This window comes from Hemiscyllium ocellatum, chromosome 36 (assembly GCF_020745735.1).
Source record: "Hemiscyllium ocellatum isolate sHemOce1 chromosome 36, sHemOce1.pat.X.cur, whole genome shotgun sequence".
Taxonomy (NCBI): domain Eukaryota; kingdom Metazoa; phylum Chordata; class Chondrichthyes; order Orectolobiformes; family Hemiscylliidae; genus Hemiscyllium; species Hemiscyllium ocellatum.
Window position 1 is genome coordinate 44,320,979 of NC_083436.1, and position 12,407 is coordinate 44,333,385.

Consider the following 12,407-nt stretch of genomic DNA (forward strand, 5'->3'; position numbering starts at 1 on the left):
TGAGCAACCAAGGCAAGCATGCGAAACGCCTTTGACACCTGTGAGGCAAAGTTCAAACAATTATACACAGAGTCCCTTCAATGTGGAAACAGGCCACTTGGCCCAACAAGCCCACACCAATCCTCCAAAGAGTAAACCTACCAGACCCATTCCCCTACCCTATTACTCTACATTTTCCCTGACTAATGCACCTAACCTACACATCCCTGAACACTACGGGCAATTTAGCATGGCCAGTTCACCTAACCTGCACGTCTTTGGACCGTAGGAGGAAACCGGAGCACCCGGAGGAAACCCACACAGACACGGGGAGAATGTCAGACAGTCGGCCCCAAGGCTGGAGTCGAACCCTGGCCCCTGGCGCTGTGCGGCACCAGCTCACACCCAGCTCTCTCTGTTTTATACCACTACCAGGGGCCTAATGTTATGGACCAGGCCAGACCCCCTCAAAACATTTCAAGAAAGTAGCTCCTCCCTAACTTTGCGCGTTGTTTTAAGCAGGTGTAATATGGGTATTCCAGGAGGGATGCAGTTGGTCAAACCACTTAGTCTTAAACAAAACAGAATTTATTTACAAGATTACTGAATGAAACTCAAACAAAAGAGAACAGAATACAGAAAAACTTAACCTCTCTGAAAACCCAACAGACTATCCCAACTTAACGATGGTGTCCCAACCACTTGCAACAATCCCCACGAACATCGCTTGGCACTAAAACGTAAAATCAAACCCAGGGTCTTACAGGAGAGATGTCAGAGAGAGGGAGGGTCAGCATGGACCTGTTTCTTTGGGTCTAGCAACTTCACAACTGACAGCCTGCTTTCAGTGAACAGCCAGACCTATTCTCAGGGAAATTCATGACAGAAATGTGGAGGCTGTTTAGGGAGCACTTTCTGATAGTGCTGGACAGGTTTGTCCCACTGAGCCAAGGAAGGGATGGTAGGGTGAAGGAACCTTGGGTGACAAGGGAGGTGGAACATCTAGTCAAGAGGAAGAAGGCAGCTTACTTAATGCTGCTGAAGCAAGGATCAGAAAGGGCTCTAGGTAGTTACTAGGTAGCCAGGAAGGAACTGAAGAATGGACTTAGGAGAGCTAGAAGGGGGCATGAAAAAGCTTTAGCAGGTAGGATTAACAAAAACTCCAAGATGTTCTAAACTTAGGTGAGGAACAAGAGGATGGCCAGAGTGAGAGGAGGGCCAATCAGGGATAGTGGAGGGAACTTGCGCCTGAAGTCAGAGGAAGTAGGGGAGGTCCTTAATGAATACTTTGCTTCAGTATTCACGACTGAAAGGGATCTTGATGTTTCTGAGGACAGCACGAAACAGATTGTTAAGCCCAAACAGGTTGATGTTAAGAAGGAGGATGTGCTGAAAATTTTGAAAAGCATAAGGATAGATAAGTCCTCTGGGCCAGATGGGATATACCTAAGGTTACTACCGAAAGCGAGGGAAGAGATTGCTGCACCTTTGGCTATGATCTTTGCATCCTCACTGCCGCTGGAGTAGATGATTGGAGGGAGGCAAATGTTAGTCTCTTGTTCAAGAAAGGGAATAGGAATAATCCTGGGAAATACAGACCAGTCAGTCTTATGTCAGTGGTAGGCAAATTATTGGAGAGGAATCTGAGAGACAGGATTTTTGCTTACTTGTAATACCATAGTTTGATTAGAGATAGTCAACATGGCTTTATGAGGGGCAGGTCATGCCTCACAAATATTTTTGAAGTCTTCGAGGATGTGACAAAACACGATGATGAAGGTAGAGCAGTGGATGTGGTGTAGATGGATTTTTGCAAGGTGTCTGATAAGGTTCCTCATGGTAGGCTCATTCAGGAAGGAAGGAGGCCCGGGATACAGGGAAACCTGTCCGTCTGGATACAGAATTGGCTGGCCCATAGAAGACAGAGGGTGGTAGTAGATGGAAATTATTCAGCCTGGAGCTCGGTGACCAATGATGTTCTGCAGGGATCTGTTCTAGAACCTCTGCTCTTTGTGATTTTTATAAAGGACTTGGATGAGGAAATGGAAGGATGGGTTAGTAAGATTGCTGATGACACGAAGGTTGGTGGAGTGAGTCATAGTGTTGAGGGCTGTTGTAGATTGCAACGGGACATTGATAGGATGCTGAACTGGACTGAGAAGTGGCAGATTTGAATGCAGAATACAGGATTCTTGGCAGTGTGGAGGAACAGAGGGATCTTGGGATCCATGTCCATAGATCCCTCAAAGTTGCCACCCAAGTTGATAGGGTCATTAAGACGACGTATGGTGTGTTGGCTTTCATTTGCAGGGGGATTGAGTTTAAGAGCCACAACGTTATGTTGCAGCTCTATAGAGACTTGGTTAGACCACAGTTGCAATATTGTGTTCAGCTTTGGTTGCCTCAATATAGGAAGGATGTGGAAGCTTTAGAGAGGGTGCAGAGGAGATTTACCAGGATGTTGAGTGGCCTGGAGGGCATGTCTTATGAAAAAAGGTTGAGGGAGCTAAGGCTTTTCTCATTAGAGGGAAGAAGGATGAGAGGCGACTTGATAGAGGTGTACAAGATGATGAGAGGCATAGGTAGAGTGGATTCAGAGTCTTTTTTCTAGGGCGGAAATGGCTATCACAAGGGGAATAATTTTAAGGTGACTGGAGGAAGGTTTGGGGAGATATTAGAGGTCGGTTCTTTAGACAAAGAGTGATGAGTGCGCGGAATGTACTGCCAGCGGTGATAGTAGAGTCAGATACATTAGGGATATTTAAGCGACACTTGGATAGGCACATGGATGACAGTAAAATGAAGAGTATGTAGATTGGTTGACTATAGAGTAGGATAAAAGGTTGGCACAACAATGAGGGCTGAAGGGCCTGTACTGTGCTGTACTGTTCTATGTTGAAACCAAACCAGATCAAAGCTGAGCTGGGAGAACTGGCCATTTTTTTAAAACCTGAAAACCTTTTGCCTGAGCCAGTATCTGTTAGCTGTAATGAAAACAGCCCTAAAATCCATGGAAACCTGAACTTATGACTTTTACGATATCTCTGAAAAAAACAAGGACAATGTAACCTTGTTAAAGGAGCAGCAGCATCTCACCTCCCATTCATTGTATAAGTCCTGTTCTCGTTGGTTTTACCAAAATGCAATACCTTATATTATCCAAATTAAATTCCATCTGCTACTCCTCAGCCCATTGACCCAACTGATCAAGATCCCTTTGCAGTCTTAAATAACCTTCTTCACTGTCCACTATGCCACCAATTTTGGTGACACCTGCAAACCTACCAACCATGCCTCCTACAATCTCATCCAAATCTCATCACAAAAAAGTGAACCTAGAACTGATCCTTGTGGAACCCTGCTGGTCACAGGCCTCAGTCTGAAAAACCACCCTCCGTCTCCTGCCATTAAGCTAATTTTGTATCCAATGGCAGGCTCACCCCGAATCCCATGTGATCTAACTTTACTAGTTTAATCGACCATGTGGAACCTTGTCAAAGGCTTTACTAAATTCCAAGTAAAAAACGTCTACCACTCTGCCCTCATCAATCTTCTTTGTTGTTCCATTAAAAAACTTAACCAAGTTTGGGAGACACAATCCCCCTCACACAATACCATGCCGACTAGCCCTAACCAATCCTTCCCTCTCCAAACACATGTAAATCCTATCGTCCAGAATCACCAACTACTTACCCACCACCGATACTTAAAACACAAACTGAAATCCAAATGCTTTCACAAACACCAACAGAAACATGTAATTATTCAGTGCCTGCCACATCCACAGCCACCTGATGAAGGAGCAGCGCTCCGAAAGCTAGTGCTTCCAACCAAACCTGTTGGACTATAACCTGGTGTTGTGTGCTTTGTAACATTACACAACTCAGCATTTTACAGGCAATGACATGTTTTTGAAGTACAGCCTCTGAAGTAAGACAGGAAAGACTGAGCAAGCTCCTCTGAATAGCAATGTTGAGCTGACAATCTGTTTCTGTGATGCTAATTGAAGGATAAACAAACAACGGGCCAGGTCGCCCGGGGAACTGACCTGCTCCCCAACAACATAGAGTCATGGGATCATTTACATCCACCGGAGAGCGCTTCCAGCTAATGCTTCACCTGCAAAATAGCACCTCCGACACAGCAGCATTCCCTCAGGACTGCAGGTTCAGACCAAACCCTGGAGGGACAATTGAACCCAGAACCTTGTGATTGAGTCAAGGGCTGCCCACTGAGGCATAGCTGACACACAAATTGGTTAAAAACGTGAAATACTAACTATTGGTCACCTGTAATCTGGGAGCATATTAGTAGCAGAGTACACAGTGTTAATCTTGCTTCATAAACCCAGAGATGGCTCCAGCCTGGACCTGTCAGGAGATGTGTCAGAATATGTGCCCTGGGGGTTAACGTTACACTTCCGACCATGGCTGCAGTCAAATACAACCACAAAAACAGATGAAACACTGCAATCACTGAATACTTTATCCTTTCTCCCCACAAAGAGAGATCCCACAAGGGGACTTTTCAAAAGTTTATGCAATCTCATTTAAGCTATTGAGTTGAAAATCACTCCAGTTTGATCAGCTGGCTAGATTGGGTTGTCACGTGTTCGACGAAATTATACAATTCATTTTGAAGTCAAATTTGTGTAATGAAGAGAATCTGTAGCATACACAAAAAAAATTAAATTCTCATTTTTATGTCATTATTTTGCTTAGTTCAGGATACTGTATAATACTAGTGTCATCCCGTTTCTCTACCTCTGTATCAGTCAAAGCAAAATGCTCAGAGATATAGTATAGTTTTACCTCCTTCATCTTTATTCCAGGCGCTGGAGGGAGAGAGAATGATCACCCACGTGCATAGCGACACGAGTTCACAGTCTACTCTTGAACAGCAGATTCTTAATGAATTATATAGTCACTTATAGGGAGCAGCATCCAAATAAGGCAACATCTATATTGATTGGGTGACTGTTACAATCAGCGAGCATCAACAGTTACGATTAAGCCATTTGGCGTTATACAATGGATGTTCTTAACCTTATTAACTGGCTTCACCTAATGAATGCTTTTCACATTGTTAACATAATGAACATGATTTGGAGGAGCCAGTGTTGGACTGGGATGGACAAAGTTAAAAATCACACAACACCAGGTTATAGTCCAACAGGTTTATTTGGAAGCACTAGTTTATGGAGCACTGCTCCTCCATCAGGTGGTTGGGAAGTACAGGTCCATAGGACACACAACATATAGCAAAAAACTTTTGTTATAAATTGTGTCTTATGATCTTAACTCCACAACCACATGATGAAGGAGCGGCGCTCTGAAAACTAGTGCTTCCAAATAAACCCGTTGGACTATAACCTGGTGTTGTGTGATTTTTGACTTACATAATGAATACTTTTTCACCTCATTAACCCACTGCCCTTGTCTCCAGCACCTCATTGTTTACTACAAGTTCTTATCTGGTCAAAGTTATACTCACTGAGTCTTTGTTACACAACCCTGAACTTAACTCTTTTCCTACCTGCTCATACTGTATACAGTTTCTCACGAGGGGGCGGTTGGTTTAAGGCGAGAGGGGGGACGTTTAAATGAGATGTGTGAGGTGAGTTTGTGTTTATAGAGTCTGGAACGTACTGCCAGTGGCTGGCGGGGGATAGAGGTAGAAATAATTACTACCTTTAAGAGGCATTTAGTCAGACACATGAACACCCAGGGAACAGAGGGATATGGAGTATGTGCGAGTGGGTGGGATTAATTTAGAATGGCATCACAGTCAGCACAGACATGATGGGCCGAAGGGACTGCTCCTGGGTTGTGCAGCCAGTAATTTACTCTGGGGCGTTTCGATGCTGAATCTCGCTGCAGCAACAGCGCAGGAGCAGCCTGAAAACCCGAGCTGACCTCAATGGCACCCCCACCCCCTCAGACAGACACCCCCCCTCACCCTCACCCCCTCACCCTCACCCCCACCCCCTCAGACAGACACCCCCCTCACCCTCACCCCCTCACCCCATCCCTCACCCCCACCCCCTCAGACGGGTACCCCCCTCCCCCTCACCTACCTCACCTACCTCACCCCCCTTCCCCCCCACCCCCTCCCCCTCAGACAGACGCCCCCCATCACAGCCCTGCCCTGCCCTCCCCCCTCACCTACCTCACCCACCTCACCCCCCTCACCCTCAGACAGGCACCTCCTGTCACAGCCCTGCCCCCCTCACTCCCTCCCCTCACCTCTCTCTCCCCCCTCCCTCCCTCCCTCACCCCCTCCCCTCACCCTCCCTCACCCCCTCCCCTCACCCTCCCCTCACCCTCCCCTCACCCTCACCCTCACCCCCCCTCACCTACCTCACCCCCCTCACCCTCAGACAGGCACCTCCTGTCACAGCCCTGCCCCCCTCACTCCCTCCCCTCACCTCTCTCTCCCCCCTCCCTCCCCTCACCCCCTCCCCTCACCCTCACCCCCTCCCCTCACCCTCACCCTCACCCCCCTCACCTACCTCACCCCCCTCACCCTCAGACAGGCACCTCCTGTCACAGCCCTGCCCTCCCTCACCCCCTCCCCTCACCCTCCCTCCCTCCCTCACCCCCCCTCACCCACCCCCCCCTCACCTACCTGTGGTCAGGAGGAGGGTGGTCAGTCCGCGCTGCCACATCCCGTCAGCCCGGAGCAGCTGGAGCTGCATCAGCGCCGTCCCTGGGAACCTCTGTCTCTGTGTCTGTCTGTGTCTCTGTGAGTGTCCCTGTGGGTGCCGGCCCGGCCCGGCCGCAGCTCCCTACCTGAGGGGGGTCACTCCCTCTGTGCCTCCTCCCTCTGCCTCCAAACTCACTCCATTTCACTCCGACACTCACAGCCCGGCGCATGCGTCACTCCCAGTGATCGCACAGAGCCGAGCCCGGGGGTGGGGAAGGAGGGGGTGGGGATGCAGGGAGGGGGAGGGGATGGAGGTAGAGGGTGGGGGTGGAGGTGCAGGGGTGGGGGTGCAGGGAGGAGGAGTGGGGATGGAGGGTGGGGGAGTGGGGATGGAGGGAGGGTGAGGGGCTGGGGTGGGGATGGAGGGAGGGGGAGTAGGGATGGAGGGAGGGTGAGGGGTTGGGGAAGGAGGGAGATCACCACCCCCAGGGTGGAGTACATCTAGCAACTAGCCCCAGGGGAGAGGGAGGATTCAGAGAGGGGAAGGTGAGGAGGGAGCAATGAGTGAGGAGGGGGAGTGAGTGAGGAGGGAGAGGGAGGGTAATGGGGGAGGGAGGATAAGGAGGGGGATTGAGTGAAGAGAGGGGCAGTGAGTGGGAGTGAGTGAGGAGAAAGAGGAGAGTGAGTGAAGGGAGAGTGTGTGAAGAGAGGGGGAATGGAGAGTGGGGAGTGAGTGAGGAGAGGAGGACTGAGTGGGGAGGGAGGGGGAGTGAGTGAGGAGAGGGGGAGTGAGTGGGGAGGGGGAGTGAGTGAGGAGAGGGGGAGTGAGTGGGGAGGGGGGAGTGAGTGAGGAGAGGGGGAGTGAGTGGGGAGGGGGGAGTGAGTGAGGAGAGGGGGAGTGAGTGGGGAGAGGAAGTGAGTGAGGAGAGGGGGAGTGAGTGAGGAGAGGGGGAGTGAGTGAGGAGGGGGGAGTGAGTGAGGAGAGGAGGAGTGAGTGGGGAGGGAGGGGGAGTGAGTGAGGAGAGGGGGAGTGAGTGGGGAGAGGAAGTGAGTGAGGAGAGGGGGAGTGAGTGGGGAGAGGAGGGGGAGTGAATGAGGAGAGGGGGAGTGAGTGGGGAGAGGAAGTGAGTGAGGAGAGGGGGAGTGAGTGAGGAGGGGGGAGTGAGTGGGGAGAGGAAGTGAGTGAGGAGAGGGGGAGTGAGTGAGGAGAGGGGGAGTGAGTGGGGAGAGGGAGTGAGTGAGGAGGGAGGGGGAGGGTGACAGGAGTTGACATTGCTGAACAGGACAGAGGAATCTTACCAAACTCAGCCTGGGCTCAGCTGGGAAACTGTCTGAGAAGAACCTGACCCATTCAGGGTTGGCATTTCTGGAATGTGTGTGAGGATGAGGAACTGGTGTCAAATCAGGGACAGCCCTGAGACACAATGGAGAAGGATGTTTGCCCCTCAGTGGGTGAGTGAGGAGGGAGGGAGGGTGGGCAGAACGAGGAGTCTATGTATTGGAGAGTCTGACTCCCACTGGAATTACAGGGGATTTAAATCAATGCTTTCTGCCTCGTTTTAAACACATTTCTTTCTGGTTGTTGATTTAGTGCACTTTATTTGCATTTTTTCAAACTGTGGTGTTTGTGAAGGATGTTCAGGGTGAAGTAGACTGGAGAAGTACAGCACATGGGAGCTGACAAAGTACTTCTATCGAAATAACCATCTGTTGCCCTCTCAAATGTTTCAGTGAGCCTGCCTCCACCACATTTCCAGGTGCTGTGTCCCAGATCCTGACTGTTCACTGCAGAATAAACATTTCCTCACTTCACCCTGGCTTCATTTGCACATCACTTTAAATCTTTTTTGAGTGGGAACGCCTTCTCCCTACCTATTCTGTCCAGCCCATTCAGCGTTTTGAAACCTTCTGTGAAATCTCTCTCTGCCTTCTTCTCTCTGAGAACAATCTATCCTCATTGTTGCCATGTTCGAAGGGTGGCAGATGGGAAATGGCATGTGAACAGCCACAGGATTAGGGGTAGTGATGGCATCAAAGATCTAACCAGCTGGAGGAAGTGAGTACAAGTTGTCATCACCATCTCCCTGAATCATCCACACCATGACATAAACCTGGCATTCCAGTGATCCTGTGGATTTTGTCAATCGGGTTAAAATTCCCCCCAGTTCCTCCACTTGTACCATCACACCCTCTGTGCCCAATCCGCAGGGACACTGAGGACCATTTTCAGCTCGATGCAAAATTGCTGTCAATGGCTCTGATTAGTCAATATTCAGGAGTCTCATCACATTGATAAAGAATCCACCAAGTTTTCGCAAAATAAGAGAAACCTTGGACATGCCTTTTGATATTAATTCACATGAATTGGCTATGCTAATTGACCATAACGTTCAAGGGTATGTCGGTTAGGGGTATAAGTCAGGGCTAAATAGGGTAGGGAATGGATCTGGGTGGGTTACTCTTCAGGAGCGTCGGTGTGGACTTGTTGGGCCAAATGGCCTGTTTCCCCACTCTAGGGATTCTGCAATGACATTTCCTTGTCCTTCCTCTCACAATTGGTCTCCTGGCACATCCATTATATCCATCCCAGCCAATCAGAATTTTCATTAGTCAACTGAATAATCCTTGACCTATGTCACTCCAGTTAGGATAGGTTCAAAGGGCTGAATGACCTCTTTGCCATAAAATAGGGAACTGCCTACAATAAGTGTGGGCTGTGTAAGTACTGGGGTCTGTATATTGACAATTCTTGTTACTGGGGAAATAACGAAACCTGTGTGGTGTCTGAAAAGGAATATGTCATTCAACACACCAAAAGAAACTGTAACTGCTGGGTTATTTGTATGTGCTGGTTTAAGGTCACCTTCACCTTGACATTTTCACAAGACACTCAATCACTCAAAAATGTTGGCAACATGAGATGTTCTGTGTAGCCAAAAAAAGCAAAGTCAATCATTTGAAAGTCCTTGGCTTGCACGAGAACATAATGAAGATAGTGTACTGAAACATTTTTACTTTGATTCTCCCACTCCTTCTCTCACTCTTACTTCTCTGATTCCACTGCATAATGAGGATAAAAATGTTCCATTTTCCAGTTTGTCCCTAAGGGCAGTTGGGACATTTCTCCCTGGCATCCTGGGTCAGTACTTACCCCTCTAAACAACATCACAAAAAGCAGATTATATTGCAGTTCTGAAGAAGAGTCACTGGACTCAAAATGTTAAAATTGTTTCTCTCTCCACAGATGCTGCCAGACCTGCTGCGTTTCTCCAGCAATATCTGTATTTTGTTGCAGATTATCTGTTGATTACCAACTCACTGTATGTGGGAGCTCACGCTGTGCAAATCAGCTGTTGTATTTCCTCTTGAAAGAACCACAAAATTGTTACTGAATTACTTTAGTGACTACATTTCAAAACTTACTCTGCAGGCTGTAAAATTCTTTGGTTCATCCAGTGGTAGTGGAAAGTGCTTTAAAAAGGCAATTTTTTTGTTCTTTCCAAAGATGACTTTTTTTCCGATGAAGGAATTTTGTTCCCCAAGTTCAGGGCTCATAGTAATGGAAGATTTTAATGTAGAACCATTGAATAGACAATGGGGAACCAGTGGATATGGTATATTGAGATTTTCAGAAACCTCCTGTTAATGTCCCATGGAAGAGCAGCATCATCAAAGTCGACAGGAATGGGAGCATTACACTGGCATGGACTGAGAATTCGTTAGCAGACAGGAAACAGAGAGTACAAATAAATGGGTCATTTTAAGGTGGAAGGTGGTGATAGTAGAGCAGAATAGCTTTATTTCTCATTTCTACCATATACAACTGATACAGTAAAAATGAGACAGTGTTCCTCCAGGACCGAGGGCGCTACATGGAAAGCACAAACTACACAATCATACACAGGGCGCCATAAAGTGCATAAGAAGTGCAAAACATACAAATTACAGTGTAATATATGAATGATAATTAGTAGACATTATTCTAGCAACAATTTGACATCGTGCAAAAAGTTTCAGATGGGAAAGAGTCCATTTGTACTGGGTTAAGGGGCCTGCTGGCTTGAGGGAAGAAACTATTGCACAGACTGGCCGTGAGACAGCGAACGCTCCGGTATCTTCTGTCAGATGGCAGGAAGGAGAAGAGTTGGAGTGAGGGGTATGTGGGGTCTTAGCCTTTCAGATGCAGAGTGTGGTGTAAATGTCTGTAATGGAGGGAAGAGAGAGACACCTCGATGACCTTCTCAGCTGTCCTGACTATCCGTTGTAGGGTCTTACAGTCCATGACGGGTGCAATTCCCAAACCACACAGTGATGCAGCAGCTCAGGATACTCTCAATGAACCCTCTGTAGAATGTGGTGAGGATGGGGGTGAGGGTGAGGGTGGGGGGGTTGTGGTGGGAAATGGGCTTTTCTCAGCCTCAGCCTACACAGAAAGTAGAGATGCTGCTGGGCTTTCTTGGCTATGGAGCTGGTGTTGAGGGTCCAGGTGAGATTCTTCACCAGGTGGATGCCAAGAAATTTGGTGCTCTTCATGATCTCCATGGGGAGGTCGACATCCAGTGAAGAGTGGTCGCTCCATGCCCTCCTGAAGGCAACAACTATCTCTTTCATCTCGTCCATGGTCAGAGACAGGCTGTCTCTGACCCAGTCCGTTAGCCACTGCAGCGGCTCTCTGTTTGCTGACTCATCATTCATGCTGACGAGATCTTCTACAGTCATGTCATCAGTTGTGCATTGCGTGTCAGCAGTAGACTGAGCACACAGCCCTGGGGAGGTCCCCATGCTCAGTGTGATGGTGTTGGATATGCTGTTCCTGATCCGGACTGACTGAGGTCTCCCAGTCAGAAAGTCCAGGATCCAGTTACAAAGGGAGGGATTTAGGATCAACAGACTCAGCTTCCAATCAGCTGCTGAGGAATGACAATGTTGAATGCAGAGCTGAAGTTGATGCATAGTAATCTGATATAGTTGTCCTTCTTCTCTAGGTGGGTAAGGGCCAGATAGAGGGTCGTGGGAATGGCATCATCTCTTGAGCAGTTGGGATGATATGTGAACTGCAGGGTGTCCAGTGAAGGGGGGTCAGCAGGGTTTTAATATTCCTCATCGCAAGCTTCTCAATGGTGGATGTTAGTGAAACAGAGCGGTGGTCGTTGAGACAGGACGCTGAAGAAATCTTTGGCATGGGGATGATGGTAGCAGCCTTGAAGCACGTTGGAACTATGGCGCAGCTCAGGGAGATGATGAAGATGTCCGTGAGAACATCCACCAGTACATCAGATCATCCTCTGAGCACTCTGCCAGGGATGTTACCTGGTCTAACAGCCTTCCCTGGGCTGGCTCTGCAGAGGGTTTTCCTCACGTCAGATGTGGTAAGACACAGCACCTGGTTATTGGGAAGGGGGTGGGTGCTGGGCTTCCTTGCTGCCATGTCATTTCATGGTGCAAGCCTGTGCATAGAAGTTGTTCAACTCAACCGGGAGGAAGTCATCACCAGCACAAGCAGACGATGCTGTTCTGTGGTTGGTGACAGCCTGGATACCTCCACACACGCTCTGTGTATCGCGTAGGGAACCACAGGGATCAGTGCTTGGTCATGTTCTGTGTGGGATGGTGCTATGTTAGTATCACATCAACACTGTGTGCCAGTGACTAACACAGCATACACACCCCTTAATGGGGTCACGGGTGGATACAGTCAGTTGGGGGTATGACCACTATCTGTTCCAGGAACTTGTCCCATTCCAGTCCAGTAGCTTGGCCATGGTCAGTCAGATACCTGGTCC

At 48.6% G+C, this 12,407-nt stretch overlaps 1 protein-coding gene across 3 annotated transcripts in view; it reads right to left on the reverse strand.

Annotated features, from left to right (window-relative positions):
- Positions 1-6,855, reverse strand: part of LOC132833381 (probetacellulin-like) — a 43,164-nt gene extending 36,309 nt beyond the window's left edge. For all 3 annotated transcript variants that reach the window (XM_060851608.1, XM_060851606.1, XM_060851607.1), the window contains exon 1: positions 6,607-6,855. In XM_060851608.1, coding sequence (XP_060707591.1) covers positions 6,607-6,676 — 70 coding nt within the window. In that variant the 5' untranslated portion in view covers positions 6,677-6,855. The remainder of the gene's footprint in view (positions 1-6,606) is intronic.
- Between the last annotated feature and the right edge of the window lie 5,552 nt (positions 6,856-12,407).